This window comes from Vulpes vulpes, chromosome 2, assembly GCF_048418805.1.
Source record: "Vulpes vulpes isolate BD-2025 chromosome 2, VulVul3, whole genome shotgun sequence".
Classification (NCBI taxonomy): domain Eukaryota; kingdom Metazoa; phylum Chordata; class Mammalia; order Carnivora; family Canidae; genus Vulpes; species Vulpes vulpes.
The window spans coordinates 149649053-149674026 of record NC_132781.1 but is presented as its reverse complement, the minus strand read 5'-3'; the positions used below and the strand labels follow the sequence as shown (position 1 = coordinate 149674026).

The window sequence follows — 24974 nt, the reverse complement described above, 5'->3', positions numbered from 1 at the left end:
CACTCTTAGTCCTAAAATAATACCTCTACTATCTGTGCTATCCCCTTCAAGATTTCTTTGATTTTTATAAATCACTTCCCAGTCTTTGTCTTTCTAAATGAAAGCACACTATTCATGTCTAGTCAGTCCTTATTTCAGAACCCAAAAAGCCACTTTTAATCTTCCTGGTTAAAAACTAAAACAGTCCACGTATACTATGAGCCTTGAAAGACAATGATGCCGTCATTGTAGGTTCATCAACTGTACCAAAGGTACCACTGCAGATTCATCAACTCTACCAAAGGTAGCACTCCAGTGGGGGTGTTGCTAGTGGAAGAGCCTGCACATGTGCAGCCAGAGGGTACAGGGTCTCTGTGCTGTCTCCTCAAATTTGCTATAAACCTAAAACTGCTCTTAAAAAATATAATAATGCCTTTAATTTAAAAAACAATAATAATGGAGAATTAAAAATAAAAACCAAACAACCTTCTGGGGAAAGTGGCCATACATGATGATTTCTAGGACACTGCCAGATTCAGTCTGTCATCACAGAGGTCACTGTGAACAGCACCCCCACCCACTTGCAAATGTGTCCTTGGTTGCACCATAAATCATATGGTCACTCTACTACAATGCCTCAATTTTCCTAATCTAAGAAATATAGAAGTATTTCAAAATGCAAACTTGATAAATAACTGAGGGAAGGAAGTATGGACCACCTTCCAACTCTTGAAAGACTTAGGAATCCACCACCCAAAGGTTGTCAGTCTCCTCTCATTCTTATAGCCTGCTATTTATAATTCTCTTTTCCTTCCTCATTTTAGGATCTAGATGGTAACATTTTTAAATCCCCACACATAATAACCACCTAAACATATAGCTGAGAAATAAACATCTATACTCATTAGCACACTAGGTAGTTTATACCCAAAAAAAAAAAAAAATTTTTTTTAAGAATCTGGCAAATTTTTTAAATAAAACGTTTAATGTGGAAAAGTAAGATCTTAAGCATATATAGGGAGAGGGAGTCTGAAAAATACGGTAAAGTATTAATTGTGGTATTTCAGTGGTGACATTAGGTGAACGAACACATTCTTTGTCTATGTCTCTGTGTTTTCCAACTTTCCTGAAAATGAATCTGTACTGGGTTTATAATGAAAGACTCCCACGTGTAGCCAAAGAACAAGATGTTCAGACTGAAGCTGAAGTGAATATACAGGGGATGCACCCAAACTTGATTAAATCCAAAACTGCTATGCTCTCTAGGTACAGCCTAAATAACATGAGGCACTTAAGGAAGGCACAGAACACCCAGGACACTCCTGGGATAAAGGGGTTGTCCTTTGCTTACGCAAAGTACTTGTAATGTCATCAGTGGCAAGAGATTTCTAGAGTTCAAGGTGGTGTTAGAGTAATGGTTCTTACCCAGGTTTAAGCTTGAAGAGGATCCATGTGAAGAGAGGGAAGGAGGTGGTGTCTGTGAATGTCCTGGTCCCTGACTAGGGAGAGGCATGCCCACGGGTCCAGGAGAGGAGGAAAAGCTAAGGCCGTTATAAAAACTGTGTCCAATGGGGGTCAAGCTGCTCGATGTCCTCTTATAAAGGTCACTGCTGCCAGTCAGGGAGTCACGGCGGGAGCCACTGCCAGTGTTGGAGTTTGCAACTAAAATGGAATTAAAACAATGCAGATAAGAAAAGGCCTGTTCTTTGAAGAACAAGCCCAGTGACCTGTTCCTAACACTTTGATCCAGACTCCTTACCACCGCAAATTTGTCAGCAGAGACAGCCTAACTGTTCATGTGGCAGTTCTAGGGCAGGTAAAGTAATAAAGAGGACATGGCTCAGGTTAACATGAAACTTTTGTTCAAACCATCACACGAATGCTAAATTTACCTTCCTTTGGTGTCACATATTATGGGGTGGGGATGGGTTAAAAAGCTCGGACGGCCACATAAGCTATGGAAAAGGTGAAAGAAAATGGGCTAGAAAGAATGCCTTTCATCAACCCAAAGGTTCCAGGAGAAAAATGGAGTACAGAAAAAAGATTTGTAAATGGGGTATTTCCCCACTGCACAAGACTTATATATGAAAGCCTGTTTTCTCAATGGGTTCAATCAAGAGTTATCACTAGCCCCCGATTCCAATTTAAGATTCTCTCTCTCAAACATGCCCTTCTGTTCTGAGATCATGTTGTTTTACAAACGCTGCAATTATCCCACCATTTTCCTTCCTACTTTCGTGCTTTTTCCTCCCATCGGAATGTTAAAAATATCTTGGTCTAATGTCCTTCTTTCCACTTTTCCATAATATCCACCTTAATTCTTCTCAAAAGACTGGAGCAAAACCACTACTCATTAAGGCCTGCAGATTGTGGGGTACACTACCCTATGGTCTTCGGTTAAGTCCTCCTCCCTCAGTTTTTAACATCCACATTTCTACACTTCCCTCCACATTCTTCCCAATGCCTTCAAAATAATCTCCCCTGGTTTTCTGATCCCTGAAACAAATCAACTATGAGAGTATAAATAAGTAGCAATATGAGCATAAACCTGAAATCAGCCCCAACTGTAAAACTTGATTTTAACAGTCCGTCATCTCAAAGATATATATGTGGGACGGCCGGATTCCCACGGGGCTCGGTCCAGATCTGCCTAGGGTAACTGTCCAGGGTTCCATGCATCGTCAGTGTTCCATAAAGATTGCAAAAATAACAAAAATTCAGTCTTAACAGCACATAAGTCTGATTTCTACCTGCTGTTCCAAACCCTCCGAGGGCTGATCCCAGGGTGGCGCCAAGAGAACTGCTACTTCCAAATCCCAAGGATGTGTTGGCAGGCTGGGCAGAGCCCTGGGAGAAGAGGGAGCTGCTCTGTGAATTGCTGCTCAGAGAGTTGTTGCCATAGAAGGAGCTGGATGCCAGGCTGTTACTGGGCTGCTGCTGGGGCTGGGGCTGGGGCTGCTGGGTTCCTAAAGGGCGAAATGGTCCATTTGTTGTTCCAGCAAGACCACCGGCTGCTCCATTTGCTGAAGCTGCGGCCGCCGCAACAGCTACGAAGAAGAAAGCAAAGCATTGGGCTGGGAAAAGTGCTGGCCACATCCCCCAGCCTCCGCGCTAGCCTTCCAGAAACACTGTCACGCGCTCCTAGCTTCGAAAAGCAGACACGAGCCTTGTAAAGAACTACACGAATCTGCCTTTGAGCCCTCCATCTGAGGCTTCTATTTTCTACTTCTGCTTCCAATTTGAAGTCAAAATACCATGGAAGCCAAATTCACTACAGTGGTAGCTTTAAAGAGTCTGAAGTTTAAAATAGGTACAGATGTCAAATGTAGCCATTTTAAATAAGACTACTTCCTAAAATCTGAAGTTCCACAAATAACAACGTTGAGGACTTTTCCAGAACCACTGTCAGCAATGTACTCAAGCCCCTAGAATTCCTGAACATCTTGCTCTTTTAGATATTCCCGCTATTGTTCCTAATTTATATTCCTTTTATATATATATATATATATATACACACACATATGCGCATATATAAAGCTTAAAAGAAAAACCTATTCCACCCTTGCATCAAAACATATTGCTCTGCCACTTCTCACTACTCCCTCCACCCCAACCCCTCTGTAAAGCAAAAAACAAAAACCAACATCAAAAAGGACAAAAAACAAAAACAACAAAAACAATATTATCTTAAAATAATGACATGGATTTCTGTGACATTAGCCTTGGACTTCTGCCAACGATGCCATTTTGTGTGAATAATCCAACTTCCTATGTTCACGGTGGAGCAGGTCCTTGCTGCTAACCAGCTGGTACATGGCTGTCAACAGAATCTATCGAGGTCACTTGCTGCTTCTGATTTTCTCTTTGAAATATTACAGGGCAGAATTGCTATATTGAGAACTGTCAAATAAAGTACATTTCAACATATTGTAAGAATATCATTCGTCGCCGCCTTTGGATCGCTGACAGGAGTTCGCAAAGATGGAAGCTTACCTGCTTGTGCAGCCGAGGAACTGATAATGACTGGGGCGGGAGCTACCAGCCGAACAGGAGCGCCAAGACCATTTCTCGCTCCTGCATTCACCACAAGGGCACCGGTTTGGTCATAGTAAGCAGCAGGAGCCAAGACCGGGTAACCTGGGAATATTAAGCCACATACAAGTATATGTGAAACTAACAGTATCTCCTAAACAGTTGCATATTATATTATAATAGTCACCGACTCAACTGTGGGGACAGACAAGACGTAGATTTCTCTCCTGGCTTCACCACCTAGATAGCTGTATGACTCTGCATCGCTGAGCATCCATTTCTTCAATGAAGATTATAATAATATCTGCCTCATAAAGTTCTTGTGATAATTAAAGGATGAATGAGACAGATCTAGGATGGTATCTGGCACAATAGGGAGCAGTATTATTTACCATCTGCTAAGTGTTAGAAAGGGAACTCAGTGAGACAGGAACACCCATGCTCTTCAAAGTGCTAACCAAGGGTATCACCAGAAATCATACACTGACAATTTTTTATAGTCAAGAAAACTTGACTACAAAAGTAACAGAGGGTACAAATGATTACAACAATCATAGTACTTTCACACCTCATAACAGCCTCAGCACAGATATCCTGCAAGTTAGCACGTAAAACCTAGACACACTTCAAATAATAGGATCTTTCATCACCATATAAGATGGAATCTCCAAATCCTATTAAGCAATAGGAGAAATTACAGGTGACTTCCCAATAAAACCTGAATGCTTAGTAACTAATACAATAAACGATGCATGGTAAAGTTACTCAGTGAATTCATTAAATAGATCAATTAATTTGGCTTTGCTCCACAATCAGTAAGAACCCATACATTTATGCTGAGATCTCATAAGGACCTGTTTCAAAGGAAGAAGTACAAATTACTTCCAACCCATGCAAAGAATAGGACCAGGTGACAGTGAGCCAAGAATAATGTATATTCAGGATAAATAACAATCACAGGCAGGCAGCCACAAAGCGCCTCTGCTGTTGGCTCAGGAGAAATCCTAGAAAAATAAGGGATGGCCCCATCAAGGAACACTAGAACTTCCTAATAATATTTTTCAAAGACAGGAGCATAAAGACTAAGGCCTCTGAGGGATGCTAAAGTAGCCTGGCCACTCTTCCTATCATTTCTAATCCTAGGAGAGAAAACAGATCATCACCAAAGGAAAAAATGACGTATTCTAAGCAATGTGTAGAGAGATACATGCAAGATGAAGACTGGCTCAGAACAATTAGGTGCTCTCATCAATGAACTATGGTCTAAGTGAGGGCAAGTGTATGTCATCCTTGCCAGTCCCCAAATATAATTACAAGCTCAAAGAACTGCCTGTTCTCCTCACAATCTCCCCCAACAAGTAGACTGTGTTTTTCCCTCCAAGTAGTAGGAACAACAGTGCAGCCTCACCTGGCATGCCTGCAGCCAGTCCTTGTCCAAAAGCAAGGGCAGAATTCACTGCTGCAGCTGCCACCAGAGGATCTGTTTGCTGTCCCTGCTGGTTCTGATTTGGGGTCAAAGGACGCTGGCTGGCTCCTCCACGGAGAACCTGGGAGACAGAAATAAATCAATTGCTTTCTTCTCAATGAAAATACCTAAGACCCACTGTGTGCTAAAGCTTGGCCAACTTTAAAAACTCATAGTTGTAAACCATTTTTCCTACAATTTTATATGGCATGGCTATTAGGATAAAAGTTCAATCAGTAACATTTCATTTAGTGAAGTTTAATTCTACCATTCTTACACATTACTACCTGTTAAGCAGCCAAAAGCATAAAAAATATATTTCATTAATCAAATGCATAATGAATACCATTTGGCAGGTACTAAAGCAATGAATAAAAGAGACAAAGCCCCTGCCCTCTTGAAGCTTTTGTTCTAGTCAATGAGGCAGAAAATAAAAGGTAACTCTATAAAATGTCAGTGCTCTGACAAAAGGTGGGTGATGGAGGATTCTGATGGAATAGGGAGGGGAGATTAGGATAAACATGAGCAATTTACCCACAGTTAGATTAAAATATCTGTGTCTAAAGGGGGGACAAACCCACCTGAGTCTATATTTTTTTTAATGGAATATAAGAACACCTTCTCTACCCTCTAACACTATTCCCATTCAACAAGGCCCGATTGGCCCCAAATGAGCTCACAAGATTTGATTTAGGAGGCTTCTGACCTGTTTCTATTTCTCCTCTCATAAATTCCAGAATAGACAGCAATCTAAATGGAGATGAGTGTCAGGAACACTGCCTTTTCGGTACAGAATACCATTTCTGTCACTGTGCTGAAGGATCTACTTTTATTTTATTTTATTTTTATTTTTATTTTTATTTTATTTATGATAGTCAGAGAGAGAGAGAGAGAGGCAGAGACACAGGCAGAGGGAGAAGCAGGCTCCATGCACCAAGAGCCCGACGTGGGATTCGATCCCAGGTCTCCAGGATCGCGCCCTGGGCCAAAGGCAGGCGCTAAACTGCTGCGCCACCCAGGGATCCCAGGATCTACTTTTATTAAGGAAACATGGGTATCCAAATGCTGGTAATCATTCTTATTCTGAATGCTCTGAATAATCTAATCCACATGATCTATATACTCCAGCAAGTAAAAATGCCAAGAAAGTTCTCATCAGATCACTTTTACTATCACTCTGCTCTTTATAAAAGTTAGACATATGGTCAGGAACCTGGGTACAGATTATTCTTGGTACTATCTGGTAAAAAAATGTTAAAGAGAAACACCACTAATAATCAACTATTTATTAAATGAGAATAAGGGAAACAACACTGTCCACACTGGCAAGAAGAGATGTGTAGACACTTAGTTGACTCCAAGTTTCTTATTTCCTTATCTGTAAAAGTCGTGAGGGAAACAGCTGACCTTGCAGATCTGTTGGGAGTATTGATGTCTGCAAGGCACAATACCTAGTACCCAGGAGGCAATCAATAACCCACAACTAATTACTATCAAAATATTTATTTGTTTGTGACTTAAAGAATCTAATGGACTTTACATGAAGAGAAGTGCTTCAATCCACGTAGACAGAAGAGTCTGGGGAGGCTGCCAAAGTGAGTGTTTTTATACCAAGACTTAGAAGATGTCTAACCAATGACCCAGAAGGGCTCTTATTCTAGGAAAAGTAAACAGCATGTTTAAGAACAAATAAAACATATATGCAAACATCATTTCCACAGGGCATATAACCAGGTATGTGTGTGGTTAGGAGCTGTATACAAGGTCAGGGGTCAGGGGAAGGACAAGGTGCCTGAAGAGGGAGCCAGGCCAGACTACTAGGCCCAGGTTTAATGAGAAGAGCAATGGTTTCCTTCTTGTCCATGGTCTAGAAATCTGTGTGGGACCCTGACAATTAATCAAAGTTCTTAAGTCAGCTGCCAATATTCATGTATTTTCATTTCATCAATGGCTATCAAGTCTGGATTTTGTGGAAATAAATACGTAGAATCTTACAAGTAACAGTTTAATCAAATAAAATCAACAAAAATGACTGAATATCTGTTTGTAAAACCCTATTCTCAGAGTCTGCTTACTATTTAACTTTATGAGGCAAAAGCTGTTAAATTCAAATTTATTTTCAAAGGCATTGTTTTAAATACAGCATTTGAGATCTACTAATACTTAACACGCAAGTATATGGCTCAGTGGGGATATTTTAATTAATAACCATTCATCCTTCTATAGTTCATCATGCTTGATGAAAATTATCATCTACACAGTCTCCCCCAGTCTGGAAAGTTCAGAAGTCATTCTAAATGCTTCTCTATCAAAATGCCATATCTAACACCAAATCACCACCAAGTCTGCCAACAGGTACTGGGCTTCAACCCAACACCCAGGAAGTTTTTCTTTAGCAAACATTTTGAAATAGAAAAGAACAAAATTTTTGTCAGATGTCAAAGGAACCTCCAAAACGGGTGAAAATGAATCACAAGATGGAGCGGCTGGTATGTCACTGACTGTGCTCAAAGTTCCAGCAATTAGGTGTTAAACAGTTACCATGCCTAACACATAACAAATGTTCTGTTTTCTGATAAAAATGTCAAAGCCAAAAGGTCAAAAGCAAACTTTAAAAAGTGCCTCTCATTTCATGACTATGACAAAGCAGCTCACCAAGAAAATCATATTTTCCTAAAACAAATGAAACCAAAAACTGATAAAAACAACACTGGAACTAAAATATGGCTGCTTATTACAAAGGAATGCCAGTAACCTTTCCTCAATAGAGTTTATAATTGTGGATGACAGAAAACTCTGAAATGTAAATGATTACAATGCCCATTTTATGGCTAAGGATAGAGCTTCTCTATATTTTCTATATTCATTCAATTTGCCCTTAGGTGCAATCAGTCAGTGGTTAGAACAAAGATCAGACCTCGGGTTTTCTCTAACTCAAACACCACAATATGGTCAGAAAATAATACAAGTTGTCAAATTATAGATTTCTGTTCAAATCTTAACAACTTACTATCTTTGTGACGCTGGGCACAGAAATTCCATTTCCTCAATCTTATGAAGGGAAGTCACATAATTTATCAGAATTAGAAAAAATAAAAGTAATTATAGGTAGAGCACTTAGCTTTAAACAAAAAGCTTTCAATAATTACTTACTATTTTTCCTGTGCACTCTAATAGAACTAATTTTAAAAACACAGCAATTACATCTGTCTACCAAATCCACAATTATATGGCAGCCATTTAAACACAAAGAGCGCCACACAAATAAATACTGACTATCCACAAAGAGTAAGTTATTAAATGTATTAATAGGGATCACTCTATGTCAACAAATTATCTGCTAAATTCTCTCACATGTCTGGTAATAAGAATTATATCTACTGCAAAGAAAATCGTGCATTAGCTTCAAAAATTTCTCTTATTCTAAAATTGCTGACCCAGGATAAGTTGACTAAAATTTCAAAACCTGTGTTTTTTCTCTAATTTAGCAGAATCTAAAAATTAAACATATATTTTCTTAGCGGGACTAGTAAAAACCAAAGCATTCTTGTTTGTATCCTGTCACATGTACATATACGAGCATGGTGTGTTGTCTCAAAGACAGCTTTAATGTGTCAATGTGTATCAAAGCCTAAATGTTCATTGTATTTGCTGGAAAAAGACACCATTTCTCAGAATTTATTCCATGGAAATAATCATACATTTATGCAAAGGGTATCAGTCTACTTTGTAACATCAAAATATTGCTAAATTAAATATCAAATAATGGTAAACTGGTGAAAATAAAGTACGGGATGCTCTCTGACAGATTTAAAGATAGATAGTAACTATTTCTAAAAAGCAGTAAATAAGGACACTTGGGTGGCTCAGCAGTTCAGTGCCCACCTTCCGCCCAGGGCGTGATCCTGGAGTCCCGGGATCCAGGCCCACATCAGGTTCCCTTCATGGAACCTGCTTTTCTCTCTCTGCCTATGTCTCTGTCTCTGTCTCTCTCTCATGAATAAATAAATAAAATCTTTTAAAAAAGCAAAAACAAAAAAAGGGATGGAGGTCATTTTATTAAAAAAAAAAAAAGACACTAAATAGGGACACCTGGGTAGTTCAGTGGTTGAACATCTGCCTTGGGCTCAGGGTGTGATCCCGAGGTCCTGGAATGGAGTCCCACATTGGGATCCTTGCAAGGAGCCTGCTTCTCCCTCTGCCTATGCTTCTGCCTCTTTCTGTCTCTCTCATGAATAAATAAATAAAATCTTTTTTTTTTTAAAGCACTAAATAACATGGAAAACTGTAAAAATCATAGAAACTCAAAACTATGTGGACAGCATAACCCCAATTTTATCAGAAACTGAATAATAAAGCTAGAATGACAATACCACCCATTAATATTGTTTTATCCTGACATGAGGATTTTTTTCCTTTGAGTTTTCCAATTCACCACAATTTTCAGCAATTAACAGGTGTTTTTCTACCAAGCAGGAGAAAACGGTCTATTCAAAATAAAAGGGCATACTTAATTTTCAGTTAATTATTCTTTCTCAACTCTTTAAAAAGCTCTTATTACTCTAAATTAAAATAGTCCAAATAGGTTTAAAGATTTATATCCAGTTCAGTTGATGTTCTCAATAAGCAGTATAGAAAATGAGCCTCTGCTTCCATGGCAAGCAGCCTGCAGGAGAGGTAGAGGTGACCTGAGAACAGTGCTCGGAAGGCAGCAATGGCATTCCATAGTTATGGCAGAAAAGTAGCTTTTATTAGCAGAATGAGTACTCACTTTACCACTTGTTAACCATGTACCCTTAACCAGACGGACCATCCTCTATGCACTTTTCTCCTGATCTCATGATCTTACCTAGTTACACAGACCAAGAACCTGATCATAAAAGACAGTCGGTAAGCCCCATTAAGTCTGAGCCTGGACTCAGGTAACACACACCAGATGTTTGGACCTCGCAGATCCACAGCCATTTCTCTATCAGGAGCAACATTACCTTTTAATCATACATGATGACTAAAATTCACTTACGGTAAATTCTGTTTACATTTACCTGCTGCTGCCCTTGCTGAGCCTGTGGGGTAGTCTGCTGATTTGCAGAATTAGTTGCTGCCGCAGCAGCAGCTACTTGCTGCTGGAAAAGACTGGCTGGGTAGACTCCCCAGGGAGTGACTCCATAATACTGGTGAGGGACCACAGCCGGGCCTAAAAATAGCAAGAGAAAGGTAAGGCAAGTTTAGACAAGTCAGAATCATCTTAGGGTTTTTGAAGACTACAACAGACTCAGCAGATCCTACAGTAAAACAGTAAGAATATACTGATTCATTCTAGCTGATCGTGAATTCTGTTTTTGAAAAATAGAAAATATTTTTATATTTTTATGTCTTCTGAAGTCAGTAATTTACTCCAGGCCTAAGTGAAGAAGCCAGTAAAGGACAAAACATTAAAGATATCACAACTTATGGAAGTTGTAAGGTGATGAGCTTGAGAACAGACGGAGGAATTGGCCTTGGTCAGGAAGAAGGCAAAGGCCTGTGCTTCCCCTAAGAAAGGATATGGGACAGAAAGTTTGCTGTCTGAAGGGAAGTAAATGGAGAGTCTGTGTGCATCAAGTGAAGGAAGAGAACAAAAGATTAAGCTGTGCCCTCCTCTCAATGGTAAGGATAGTACCGGAGGTGATTGATGGGGACAGGGGCCCTGATGCTTCATTAACTCTGGAAGCAGGAAAATCCATCAGTCTTCCACAACATAACCCAGGAACTCCACTGAACCTCCACTGCTCAATTTCTAAGAGGCTTGGTCTTCTTATCTCTGCGTTAGAAGTCATTCAACACTACATTCAGACACTGATATATGAAATTTGGAGTTTAAGTCAATGCTGAAAAGAAACAGAAGCAAAATTTTATAGACCTGCTGAGTATCCTAAATAAAACCAAGCATTCTGCTTCAGTCTCAATGATCTGTTCACCTTCTTTGGCAACAAGCTCTCGCTACAGTCTCTGCCATACACAGTAGACAACACAGAGGTAACATAGTCATGCAGATGGCAGCCTGGGTGCAGCAGAATCTACACCACAGAACTCTCTGAAGATGGCAGCAACAAACATCAAGGCTTCATTCTGCCAACCAAGACAAGGGCCCAAACTCAGCCCTTCATATCTGCTGAAACACATCTCCAATGATAAGTTTCTTAAAACACAGAGGTTAAAATATCTACAATTTGACTGAATAATAATATTGCCTTTATATGGAGCTCCAAAGACCTATTTCAAATGTGTCTTTTCTGACACGGTAGCTAATCCTGCAGAAACACAGGTTTCATTAAGTCAACATAAATTGGAACATGTATTTTGTTTCCAGTTTCAAGCTTCTAAGATACAAACAAGTCCAACTACATCACTGCCCAATACTGCTCTGACATATCGGATTAGGCATTTTCTGTACCTGTGGGCCTATTAGCCAAAATCAAGCAGCTCTGTTCGTTAAGTTTGCCCACAGTGAAATACCATGTGGATGCAAAATAAAGATGCTGCTTAGGGAAGCTAGGTTACAGTAGAAGCTAATTTTTTTTATAATAAGCAAAGGGGTAAAAATTTTTTTAACTCCTCAGACCCTGAGGAGTCTAAGAATTGTTATCTCCAAATTAGAGTGGGGAGCCTCTAAACCCACCTGATTGGTGTTTACAAAGTAGGGTGGTCTTGGGCATTTACAGAAGAGAATGGAAGAGAAAACAACACAATGGAGACCTAACCTATGCCCTAGTTTCTTCACCTGCAAATAAATGGGTATGATAGGGGTGAGGGTGTTGCCACATCCATGGGGAAAGCCTGGGCTGCAACCTGCAATGACAGACCCAAGGCTCTGCCACAAGTTCAGAAAACCACCTTCAACTGTGCACAGACTGTTGCTACCATAAATATTTATATAATCCTCTAAATTTTCTCAACTAGTATTTCTACTACTTTCCCTGGTCACATGGCCTCTGACTACACTTAGGAAAATACCCCCAGGGTGCATTGTCAATTGAGCTTGACTCATCAGGATGCCTGCTTCAATTCTTCTGTGATGAACACCCCATAAGCATATGCAGTTTCACAGTTTGGGTGGTTAACATTACTGGTTCTATGTGAAAGCACTGAAGTCTTTTTCAGTTTGGCTCAGCAGATGGATATAAAGAGCAAGACTCTTATCTTCAAACTATGATCTCAGGGAGGACAAGTGTGTCATTCCTAAAACACTTCTTTGTTTTAAATAACATAGTATGTTAGCAGAGGAAAGAAAGTAGAGAAAAGACAATTCAATATAGTATGGGCATCGTACACTGTAGTGACGTGCGTGAATGGACTTGAGTTAGGCCTGGTTCAAACTCCAACTCTGTAATATTTAAGTAGTGTGAACTCAAAAAAAGACAGTTCTCGGGCAGCCCGGGTGGCTCAGCGGTTTAGCACCGCCTTCGGCCCAGGGCCTGATCCTGAAGACCCAGGATCGAGTTCCACATAGGGCTCCCTGAGTGGAGCCTGCTTCTCCCGCTGCCTGTGTCTCTGCCTCTCTCTCTCTCTCTCATGAATAAATAAATTTTTAAAAATCTTAAAAAAAAAAAAAAAAAAGTTCTCTGTGACCTAATTCCTAATCTATAAAACCATCATCTGGGGTACGTGGATGAGTGAGTTGCTTAAGCATCTGACTCTGTTTCAGCTCGGGTCATGGGTTGGGCTCTATGCTCAGAGTAGAGTCTGCTTGAGATTTTCTCTCTCTCTCTCTGCCCCTACCCCCGCTCATGCATGAGTCCTTTCTTTCTAAAATTAAATAAATAAAATCTAAAAACAAAAACAAAAAAAAACCACAAAAACCACAACCCATCATCCAACAACTCATATGAAAGAAAAGCACTCAGCACATTGCTTGGCAAATAGTTAATAACGGCCAAATAAATACTAATGGTAGTTAGCAAAGATCATTCTGCTAGGAAGAGCTTTCTATTTCTAGAAAAAAGAGGCATACAGGAACCATACTACATATGCTCCCACCACAATACACACCAAAATGTGAACAATTCCAAAGAAAATAGTAAGAAATTTTATATTGTGTCTGAGTTCACAATGGCAACTGTGCTCCAGAGTCACATAACAGGAAAGCCTGCTTTTGAAAGAGTTCAATCTCAAGGAAAACAAAACCACTCCTGTATATACCCATGAGCAAATAAATGCAAAATAATAGTAGTAATAGAGAAGGAATTGGGGGTCAGCAAGGGAAGGATTTCTAGGTGGTGACAATGCCAGCTAAGGAGATTCCCAGGCAAAGACTGGGAAGAGTTTACTACAGAGGACTAAGGAGACAGTGTCCAAAGACACAGAGGCCTAAGCCAGCATGGTGTCTGCAGTATGCTAAAATCAGTTTAGCACTACTAGAATGTATGGTGTGAGTCAGTGAGAGCCAATCTGGAAGGGGAGAAAGTGGCATACATGTTGTGACATTCACATACAAGTCAAAGAGAGATCAATCCCTATACGTAATGGGTCCCAATCCTCACTAATTCTAAGAATGCCAAGGCAGCTCCTTGAAAATAGCGATTCCAGGGAACAACACACCATCACCCAATTAGGATGGAATAATCAGTCATGTCAGATAACTTGGAGTGCTATTTGTGGGTAGATGAGACAGAAATCAGTGACAGGCTTCTTCTCTGAGAAAACACCAAATGGCAGATGATGCCGAGTGCTGCGGGTTTATTAAAGATAATACAGTATGAGGAAAAAAAGAAAGAAAAGAAATTAGGAATTTAAAGCAGAAAGGTGAAAAGGTAAGATCTGTGTTTAAAACAGTTTTGAGAACCCTTCGGGGGGTGGAAGTGGTAGGGGGTAAGGAAATTAGGATCCTGTAAGTGAGAACAGCTGCCAAAGTCTACGCAAAGAGCCTAAGAATCTGGACCATGGCAGACCACAGGAAGTAGGAAGACCTAGAAAAGGGGAAATTCCCCCAAACTATCTACTATCTATGAGCAACTGGTGGTTCCATGGATCATAAACACCCATACTGGAAGCAGCTCATGAATTTGCCTTTGGATATGTTCAAGCCTGAGGACAGTGAAGGAGAACTATCTAGCTGGCAGGGAGAAGACAGCAGAAATCTGGAGAAAAATCTCCAACCGGAGACTTGGATTCAGGACAGAGTACAAAGAACGCATGCCAGCCACCATGACTTTATAGCAGGGGACAAAATCCCGCATGCAGAAGAACACCTCACCTAGTGTCGCCGCTGCAGCCAGTCCAGCTGTGTAGGGGTCCGTCCCCGGGGGAGCAGCACTGATGATGTATGGATTGGGGACAAACGCAGCGGGCGCTAAACCTGCTGAAAACACACCTGTCAGTAAAAACACACCCGACTAGGACTTCAGCCCTACCAAATACCTACACAGTTTGGCTACACAATCCAGGCTGCAGGTGAGGAAAAAAAGAAAAAAGACAAGACAAAGATAGGTTGAGAGGAAAGAGGACTTCTAAAAAGATAAAATAATCCCTATACTAAAGATCAGGGTGATATTTATCTATTGTTTTGCTTCTTTTTTTTTTTTTCGTTTTTGTTTTGTTTACCTTTGCTAACAATTTAAACTGTTAGGCAGTTTTAAATTTAGCACAATTTCTCAAAGACTATTAAAATTATAGCAGGCTAAAATAAAGCCATTTAAAAGACTTTGTAATGGGATGGAGGGAAGAATTTATCTCCACTTAAAACAATTTTCCTGGGACGCCTGGGGTGGCTCAGTGGTTCAGCGACTGCCTTTGGTTCAGTATATGATCCTTGGGTCCCGGGATCAAGTTCCACATCCGGCTCCTTGCAGGGAGCCTGCTTCTCCCTCTGCCTATGTCTCTGCATCTCTCATGAATAAATAAATAAAATCTTTAAAATAATAATAATAATAATAATAATAATAAGCAATTTTCCAAACCATTTTTCTCAAAATGTATGGTATTTATAAAGACTAGCATCTTCAATTATAAATTAAACCAGACCCAGGCAAAGGCCGTCATGCCTTGCCTTAATACATTTAGGTTGGAAGGTAGTCTTTTCTTCTACAGCATACCATAACCTTGATTAGTGATCTCCTTTCTAGTCATCCATATCATTTTGACACATTAAAAAAAAAAAATCTACACATACTTGTTTACACACATAGCGCTTTGTTTCAAAGAGAACTTTAAAAAGGTCCAGGACAGGGAGGGGATGGTCTAGGCAATAAGACAAAATATGTATACCAAAACACTAACACATGCTATAGGAAAAAGGCAAAGCTACTTTAAAAGCCAATAATTAAAAGAGAGTATGTTTTCAGACCTTCAATACATGCTGCTTGAATTTATAGGTACTACCTGCTACTTAATGAGAAGTTGACATATTCAATCTAGGCAACCCTAACAAGAACAAAACTATTCTTATGCCATCAATTTCATCCAATCTTCCCAACAGAGTTGATGCTAGTCACTACTGTAGTTAAGTACTTTAAACCCTAAGACAGCGAAGGCAGACCAATACCTGGACACTAAGAAATCTTATGAACTGAAGTCTAGAAGGTTGCCAAACATAAAGAATGTGGCAAAAGACAACTGGACAAGAGGAAGAGGCCATCTACTCTGAGGGATCTGTCTGGACGTTATTATAATCACTCTACACTAGGAGTTTCACAGCAGCTCACGCTCTTAACAAGGGAGGCCACACCTACAGCACAGGCACCACACACTCAAAGACTTACCGATGTGAGGTTGATGAGCCGCTGCCAGTGCATACTGCTGCTGCTGAGCAGCTGTCAACTGCTGGACAGCAAGTGCATTAGGTCTTTGGAACAGCTGAAGTAAGAAAAAGATGTGATGAGGTTAGAGAAACTGTCTCGGAATAATTTTTAAAACTCTGCAGAGAAATTTCTATAAACCCTTGTTCAGAAATGACATTTTTAAACAAAAATGTTCTCACGCTCTACTCCATTCCTTTTTCGATGGTATCATGATGCTTCATAGTTCTGTTTTCCCTCTCCTCCTTTACCTCAGTTTGATGCACCCAGTTCCCATGTGCTGCCCACTATCTCACAGGTTAGATGTCTCCTGAACCACAGTCATACAAAATGCTGTAATGGCTATAAACAGGTCTAAGGGGCCTACCTAATCCAAGGCACATTCAAAATTAAATCTAAAAAATGACTTACACCCTAGTGCTGTAACTACTCTTCAGCTCTTTTGAGAACCCAAACTTTGAATTAATCCTCACCTACTCACATTTTGGCAAGGAAAATGAAAAGTGTTCATTTTGCCCTCTGGCTGCTCTTCCCAGGGAAATGACAGTGGATACCTTCTTCAAATAGTGGCTTATCATAATGCATAAATTAGACAGCTGCCAACTTTGGGGGGCCCTCTGGTTTCCTAGGATACCTATTCTTTATGTGTAGGAAACCAAACAACAGAAATACAGCTGCTCCTAACAAAACCTGGATTATGAGCTCACACCTAGCACACTTCTTAGTTCACAAGAACAGGAAAGGAATGCAAAGGTCCTGACACTAAGAATATGCCAAAATTCTATCTTAATACAAGGTCAATCATTCACTCATTCATCCAACAAATATTACAAAATCAATACCTGCTAGGCACTGTGCAAGGGACTAGGGATGCAACACTGAGTAAGGCAGCAACACATTTTAGCATAAATAGTACTGATGCAAAGGGGTTCTTGATTGCCTTGACATGCCACCTTCCAGAGAGTCATACTGAAAACGTCTTCATCTGCTGATGTCAGATAGCATATTTACTGAAGAGGCACCTCTCTACAAAGGACCTTCAACATCCCAACCTGCTCTTTCTACAGTTCTTAACAGCTCAGCCAACATCATTGCATGATCAATAATGGACACTACAGATCTTAAATAATAGGTTTCCTCATAAAGAGACCTGTTTTAGACATTAAAAGATAATGTCATCCCACCAAGTCAGCTTCATTATCATCAGAGCTGGGCTGCAATGGTATCTTAGGTGGTGGAAAGATTTTATATAAGTAGGTGGATTTTAAATATAAAGAAAACAAAAGGTGAATATTTCAGACATACTGACCAACTTCATCTGTTACCTCTCTTTGAAGAGAAGTATTCCTCTTTCTAAAAACCAGAGTAAAATTGGCCTTTGCCTTTAGAGAATGAAAGTAAATCAAAAGTAACTGTAAAGATTTCAAAAATACTTTTGAGTTTTATTTTCAAAGGTTAAACAAAAAAGAAACTTCATTATGATGCTGGTAAAAAGACAAGCACTCCTTTACATTCAATGATTAAATATCAAGTGTTTAAAAGCAATACTGGGATTTATAGACAAACCTACCAAAACAACTATTCGCTGAAGGACAACAGCCAGTCAGTACTATCAGCTAACTGTGATCCTGTGATTTTTCTAAGTTGTTTTTCATATGGCTGTCTTATCTAAAGGACAGTATCCCACAGTATTCCTACCAACAAGAAGCAGTTCACCCAACAGGGGCAGCCACAAGGAAGAAAACATTACAGTAAAATAGTGAAAAGTTGTTTCTAAGTTTTTTCCAAGGTTGTAAAAATACCTCATAGTTTCACTTGGATATCTACTGTGTCTTCAATGGGTCTCTGGAATTTTTCTAGCCTCAAACCCTTTGAAATATTTAACATCGCAGACACTGCTCATGCTAGCTTCTTCCCTCTACACTTCTTTGCCATGCTGCAAAGAAAATAATTCATTCAACAAACATATTTTGAGCACCTGTTACTTAGCGAGGCACTGTGACATGGAGCTAGGGAAATAAAGATGGTGTATCCAGAATAGAACTCTTGAAATGATATTATTCACCAAAAGAGTGGTCACTGCCATGCTATCTGACTCATCCTCACTTCATAGGTTTTTAACTCATTAAATGTTATGTGTGCTATACCCATAAATATCCAGTGTGTGTAAATACTAGCCATTCTGCATAACATCAATTTGTGGTTCTCACCACCACTTACACTTTGAGAAGTGGAAACCATTACTTTTAACTAAAAACATACTGGTCCTACAAGAGCTCCCACATATTCTGTGTTTGAGTTGATTGATAGCTCAGTGATTATGGTGAATAGAGAAGGAATTGTTTTCTTGAATGCTTTTTGCAGTAAACAATTAACAAAAGTAAATTATCATCTACAGCAAGCAGATTTGATTATAGCATAGATTACAGCAATTCTGGCACATTCTCTTTATGTAAATGGCTCAATATTAACTGGAAATACAGGGTATTCAAAAACAAAATTGGATAATTGGCAAGTAATGGATTCCAAAGGATCCTGAAAAACTCATACAAATGCCATCTGCTGGGCAAAGCACTGAGCTCTGTTAACATTTTCATCATTTTCAGAAAGCAAGCCAATGATAACTGAGGAACACAATACTGTGAGATTTGGAGAGAATGCTTGTTTTAAGGTTGGTATAATGATAAATGTGCTACTACTGATTACAATGTCCTCAGTTAGAATTCTTAAGTTGTTCAAGAAACTGAATACAAGGGAAAATATTTCAACTATTTCAAGCTCATGAAGGTTCCTAATAAAAAACACTGAAGGCATAATTTGGGAACTACACAAGCAAGCTGATTTGACTCCCTTCTCTGTCACTACATGACTTTAGAAAAGATACCCTGCAGTTTTTATTGCAGAAAGGGGCAGTCAAAAACACCCAGCATAGTGCTAAGTGATAAAAGATAGCTACTACTATGATTATGTTATCAATAATACTTCTTGGCATAAAAACAGCTGTTGAGTTTTCAGAATGTGGAGGAATACCTAAATACGGAGCTGATATATGTGAAAGACTACCCTCCTTCCTCACCAAAATAAAATGTCTGGCAAGCCCTGGATTTTGACCAGTTGAAGGCTGTATACACAGGGGATAAGTGTGCAGACTCTGGGGCCAGAAAGCCTGGATTCATATCTCAGCTCTGATGCAGACTACATGACACGGAGTAAAGTGAACCTCTCTCACTCTCTTCCTCTCTTGAGAAGGGAGGATAAAGACATGGCTAACTCATAAGGTTGCTGGAAGCATTAAAATTAACACATGTAAAAGCGCTAGGAACAGTCCTTTATGTGTGTTCTTTCTGATGAATGGGGGGGGAGTACCCCCATATAGGCATGGCCCTTCTGTGAGTACCTCTGACAGATCCTCCCCCAACAAGGCAGCTCAGGATGAGGAAAGCAGAGGGCAAAATTCCTGGGAGTGAATGTTAAAGTCAAAAATCCCACTGAGTTCATGAGCACCAACTGCTGTCAACAGGGTCACAAATATAACAGGGAAGGAAGAAAAACCTTCTTTATTTTATAGTGGAAAAATACGTTTTGCTATATACTCCATGCAGAGAAAGCCACAAATGCAACTGAATTTGCAGGTGAGACAACCCCATATATCAAAAGGCTTTGTGTTTCTAGTACTGGGTCCAAAGGACACAGCCCAGAGCTAGACACACTGGAACACAGATGTTCCCATCACTTGTAGTAGATGACTTTCAGTAATTCTCTTAGCTTCATGAGGTCTTAATTTTCTTACCTATAAAAATGTAGTTCCTGCCCTTCCCATGGGGATGTTGTAAGGATTCACAGAGAAAAGACCTTCGTACTATAACATCAATGGTGGGACTATAACATCAATCTTTTAAGAAAAAAAAAAAGTTTATCATGGCAGGCAGTACACAAAATATGTGAAATCTGCTACTGTCTGAGGATTCCAGATAAAAGTCCATGTTTGACCAGGTTATCTGAACTACAATGATAAACAATGATTTCTGGATAAACAGGTACATATATAAACTGTGCTGAATTTTTAAAAAAGAAAACTTCACATTTCCTTAGCAGATGAACAATCTGATTCCAAAATAATCTCTGAACAAGGTGGGAAAAACAAAATATGTCCTTCCATCAATTAAATACGTATTTTTTGAGGAAAATCATTTAAATTTTCAGCAAAGTCAAAGAACAATAAAGGTAAGTTTCAAGTGACCAAACTGCTAGTCAGCATTTTAACAGTGACAATACATGACACTGATAAAATAATCTTCCTCTCACTTGTCAACTGAGAAGAAAGCCAAGAATATTAAAGACCTATATTAAAACTGTGCACAAACCGGGCTTCAGAAGAATGACATCTATTCACTACCACACTCTTAAAAGCAATGTCTGCCACTTCCTCTCCCATCTGCCTATGACTATGAGGGAATGAGGGAATGTATCTGTACTTCAATTATGATTTTCAGAGTATTGTTTCATGCTTAAGAGGGGAGTTTTAGTACATCGGTATGTAATTTTGTACAACATGCTACATTAGGCTATTTTTAGATTAGCTGAATTCTAAATAAAAGGCATCAACAATTAATCTGATTAATCTGTAATGATGTAATCCCAGCTTTGCTTTCTGCTACATATAACTGCAATATAATGAAATCTAGCAGTACCTTTATAAAATATACTTAAGGAAATAAAAGTAATTGTACGGTTCTTCATTAAAATAAGAAGAGTGCTCATGTACCATAACACAAAATGGTACAAACATATTATTATGAACTGTTCACTGTTCAAAATGCTCACTATTCACCATCCAGGGTTAAGGAGAAGACAATACGGGAAAAATGAGGGGAAAAGGGACGATACTCCAAAGATATCAACAAGCATTTCAAAGCACACTAAATTAGGTATGGTATACTTAAACCCCAGATCTCTGTACTTGGGATAGGTAAAATTATCCTTATTTTCATGAAATTTAGCATGTCCTTCAATTATGATTATAGGCAACATACCACATTAACATTAGCTATACACCTGTGACTTAATCATCAATGGAAATCACATATGCCAGGGTGGCTCAGTCAGTTAAGTGTCCAACTCTTGATTTCGGTTCAGGTTGTGATCTCAGAGTTGTGAGATGCAGCCCCATGTCTGGCTCTGGCGCTGGGCATGGAGCCTACTTAAGATTCTCTCTCTCCGGGGATCCCTGGGTGGCTCAGCGGTTTGGCACCTGCCTTCGGCCCAGGGCGCGATCCTGGGGTCCCGGGATCGAGTCCCGCATCGGGCTCGCGGCAAGGAGCCTGCTTCTCCTTCTGCCTGTGTCTCTGCCTCTCTCTCTCTGTTTCCCTCTCTCTCTCTCTATCATGAATAGATAAATAAATCTTTAAAAAAATAAAATAAAATCTCTCTCTCCATCTCCTTCGGCTCCTCCCAGCCCCTCTCAGAAAGAATAAAGCGGGGGGAAAGTCACATACATTTTCATGTTCCTTTAGAACTACTAGACATCCCAAAGCCATCATGATCACTAGTATGCCTACTTCTGCAGCATACATAGTATGATAATGCAGATACATCTTGAATTTGTCATTAAATATTTCTGTAACTATTTCTACATAACTGGTTCTTTTGTAAACCTACTTATACTATACATCATTCACACAATTCAGCCCACAGGTCTCATCAAACTGCTAAGGGGTTCATGGCACAAAAAAAGGAATCCTTGCTTTAAATAAATCTTAGGTGAGGTCTATCATAAACAGTGACTAGACAAGTAATTTAACTATCCAAAACCCAAAGTATGCCTAAGTACCATTAAGTCTGTAATGAACTAAATGAAAATTACCTTTCTTGCATTTATTTGTAGGCTGTCCTATACTATGTATCTCAAAAGAAGTTGATACTAACAGCTTTATGAAACCAAATCAAAATCCTGATTAAAAAGAAATAGGACTTAAGAAGTAATTATTTTTGTCAAATTCCAAACTAGAAAAAAAAAAATTCCAAACTAGATCCCATCATAAAAATCACATAAAATCACAAATAAAGCTACCTCATTAACTGTAGCAAGTAACAAGGACACAATCGTCAATAATTAACTGATTGATATGGGTAAGTAATGTCTACAATTGCTACTAAAATTAAAAGCACAAAAAACTAAACCATGGTAATTAAGTTATTCCTTCTTAGAATTGTCTTGTCACTGTCAATAGGGCAGCACGGCAAAGTTGCTAAGATCCATAACCCTGCCTGTGTGACCTCACAAGTCGCTGTTTCCCAGTCTCGCCCATCACCGAGGATGTCTACTACATTATCTACTGAACATGCCCTGTTAAGTTCTCATAGTAAGCCTTTACGTTTTCCTTCTTCCTGCAGTGGAATTTTCACTCTTCTCCTGATATAAACAAGTCTCACAAGGAATAGTTCGAGATCTAACTCTTCCAAAAGTCCTTCCTTTCCCAGAATAGAGTATGCTCTCCCTTGTCTGAGGTTCTAGCACATGGGCATGTCCTAAACTTGTCTTTGAGTACTTCCCTGCACTATTTAAATAACCAAATGAGTCACAATAACTAAACTGAGAGCTATGGGTGGGGGGGGGACCCATTTCATCATGAAAAATTTCCCTGGCTACAGATGAGCACAAAAAATGCAAACAGAAAATTATAATCCACAGCCTACAAATCTGTGATCTCCTTGAAGTTATCAACAAAATTAGATTTCAAAAGAATTACATAAGTTTTCTGATTAGATGGCAACAGAAGACTGTGACCCTATAAAGAAGGTAATTTCCTGGATACGGTACAGGTCTAGTTATGAACAAGAGGCACAAGCTTAGTGGGCTAGAACTAAAAGACTTGCATATTAGAATACAAGCTAGGTCTTAAAGAGTGGCCTCCAGAACTCTTAGAAGGCTAGTTCCAAATTTTAGTTTGGGGAAGTGTATTTTTTTTTTAATTTTTTTTTATTTATCTATGATAGTCATACACAGAGAGAGAGAGAGAGGCAGAGACACAGGCAGAGGGAGAAGCAGGCTCCATGCACCGGAAGCCGGACGTGGGATTCGATCCCGGGTCTCCAGGATCGCGCCCTGGGCCAAAGGCAGGCGCCAAACCGCTGCGCCACCCAGGGATCCCTGGGGAAGTGTATTTAATATGGGGAATATTGAGATATTATAAAGGGGGATATGGAAAAAAGTTTCCTGAAAACTTGGTCTGCTGAAGCAAAAGCAGAAGACACAGAAGAACCAGACCCAGGGCTCACCCTAAGGAGCTTACAATCTAGCAAGGACTATTAAACAAGAAATTATAATACAAGGCGGGACAAAGGCAAGCACAAAGCACTACAGAGTTCAGAGGAGACAGACAATACAACTCCCTGATATGGGATCAAGAAAGCTAACAAGCATTGGGTCTTCAAGAATGACCAATTAAAATAGTAGAAAGGGGAAAAGGAATAAAATATAATGGAAAGCAAAAGAGTAAGGAATATTGGAGGCAAAAAATATAAGGTCAAACACCAATTTCCAGTAGAAAAAGGATCCTACCTTCATTAACAGCTACTCCGGCCTCTATGCAGGAGACACGGGGAGGTTAAAGATCTTGAAAATACTTAGAAGTCTTGGCCCAGTAGTTCCTGGGCATGTTATTAAAGTGTCCACTCTGCGACCATTTTTAAAACAATCTACTTAGAAAAGCAAGAATTATGGGCTCTTTGGATAAAACAACAAAGATCACATCACGTGATGGTGGTAAACCATGCCCCTATGTTGCCTCAACCAAGACACACACGGGAAGCCAAAAACCAACAACAGTTTGTCAAAATAATAATGTTCAGTTTCAAAAATTGCTGAAATTGGATATGTGGTGAAGGCATCCCAGGCTTCATAAATCTAAGCAGGTGCTACCTTTGACATAATCATGTTAACTGCTTGTGAGTTTGTAAAAGGACGTATCTGCTCAAGTTCTAATAATTATCCAGCCTCCCAAAACATTCGTAAAATTAGTTTGAAACCAGAGATCAATACATCAAAAGAGAATCCCAACTCCAATTATGAAGTAAAGAACAATTCAATGAAAAAGCATTAGGTTTTTCTTCACAAGAGGTTGAAGACAAGTACTGCTTCAATAACAAGCAAAAGGTTAGACTGGATTAGATGGGGAATGGGAAGCTAAGCACCAAAAATAGCCAGAGTTCAGACCACAGAAGACAAAGTAAAAGAAAGAATTCAGGCAAAACTTCTTGATATAACCAGGTTAAAGAATCCTGATTAGAAGTAGCCTACACTCAGGCTGCTTGGGCAACTCAGTCAGTCAAGCGTCAGACTCTTGATCTCAGGGTCATGAGTTCAAGCCCTGCATTGGGCTCCACAATGAGTGCAGAGCCTACTTAAAAAAAAAAAAAAATAGTAGCCTACAGGCACAATTTAGACAGAGAAATTACCATCCTCCTATCCTAAGCTGAGCAAGCTGAAGTCTGTGTGGTAACAGTGTCCCCTACATTTGCTGATGCAGCATGAAGTCCTGAAGTAATTTCTGGCTTCACTCAAAACTGCCGTTTTGAGGATTCACTGTGAAAGGCGGCAAAACAGTGAAGAGAAAAGGCACAAAAAATCACTCTTCGGGGGCATCTGGGTGGCTTCGTTAAGTGTCTGCCTTCAGCTCAGGTCATGATCTTGGGATCCTGGGTTGGAGTCCTGTGTCAAGGCT

General features: G+C 39.6%; 1 protein-coding gene and 1 non-coding gene across 51 annotated transcripts in view; both read right to left on the bottom strand.

The window, feature by feature from the left end:
• PUM1 (pumilio RNA binding family member 1) overlaps window positions 1-24974 on the bottom strand; it is a 133089-nt gene that overhangs the window by 30153 nt on the left and 77962 nt on the right. For 8 of the 50 annotated variants that reach the window (XM_026014563.2, XM_072750440.1, XM_072750448.1 and 5 more), the window contains 7 exons: window positions 16216-16309; window positions 14712-14816; window positions 10522-10673; window positions 5420-5558; window positions 3973-4116; window positions 2730-3026; window positions 1405-1641 (listed from right to left, as the gene is read on the bottom strand). In XM_026014563.2, coding sequence (XP_025870348.2) covers window positions 1405-1641; window positions 2730-3026; window positions 3973-4116; window positions 5420-5558; window positions 10522-10673; window positions 14712-14816; window positions 16216-16309 — 1168 coding nt within the window. Of the gene's footprint in view, window positions 1-1404; window positions 1642-2729; window positions 3027-3972; window positions 4117-5419; window positions 5559-10521; window positions 10674-14711; window positions 14829-16215; window positions 16310-24974 lie in introns of all 50 variants that reach the window. The other 42 variants (XM_072750447.1, XM_072750449.1, XM_072750451.1 and 39 more) reach the window with 8 other exon arrangements.
• LOC112931840 (small nucleolar RNA SNORD103/SNORD85) lies at window positions 5232-5309 on the bottom strand. The gene has a single exon (XR_003237381.2). It is a non-coding gene; the product is annotated as a small nucleolar RNA SNORD103/SNORD85 (small nucleolar RNA).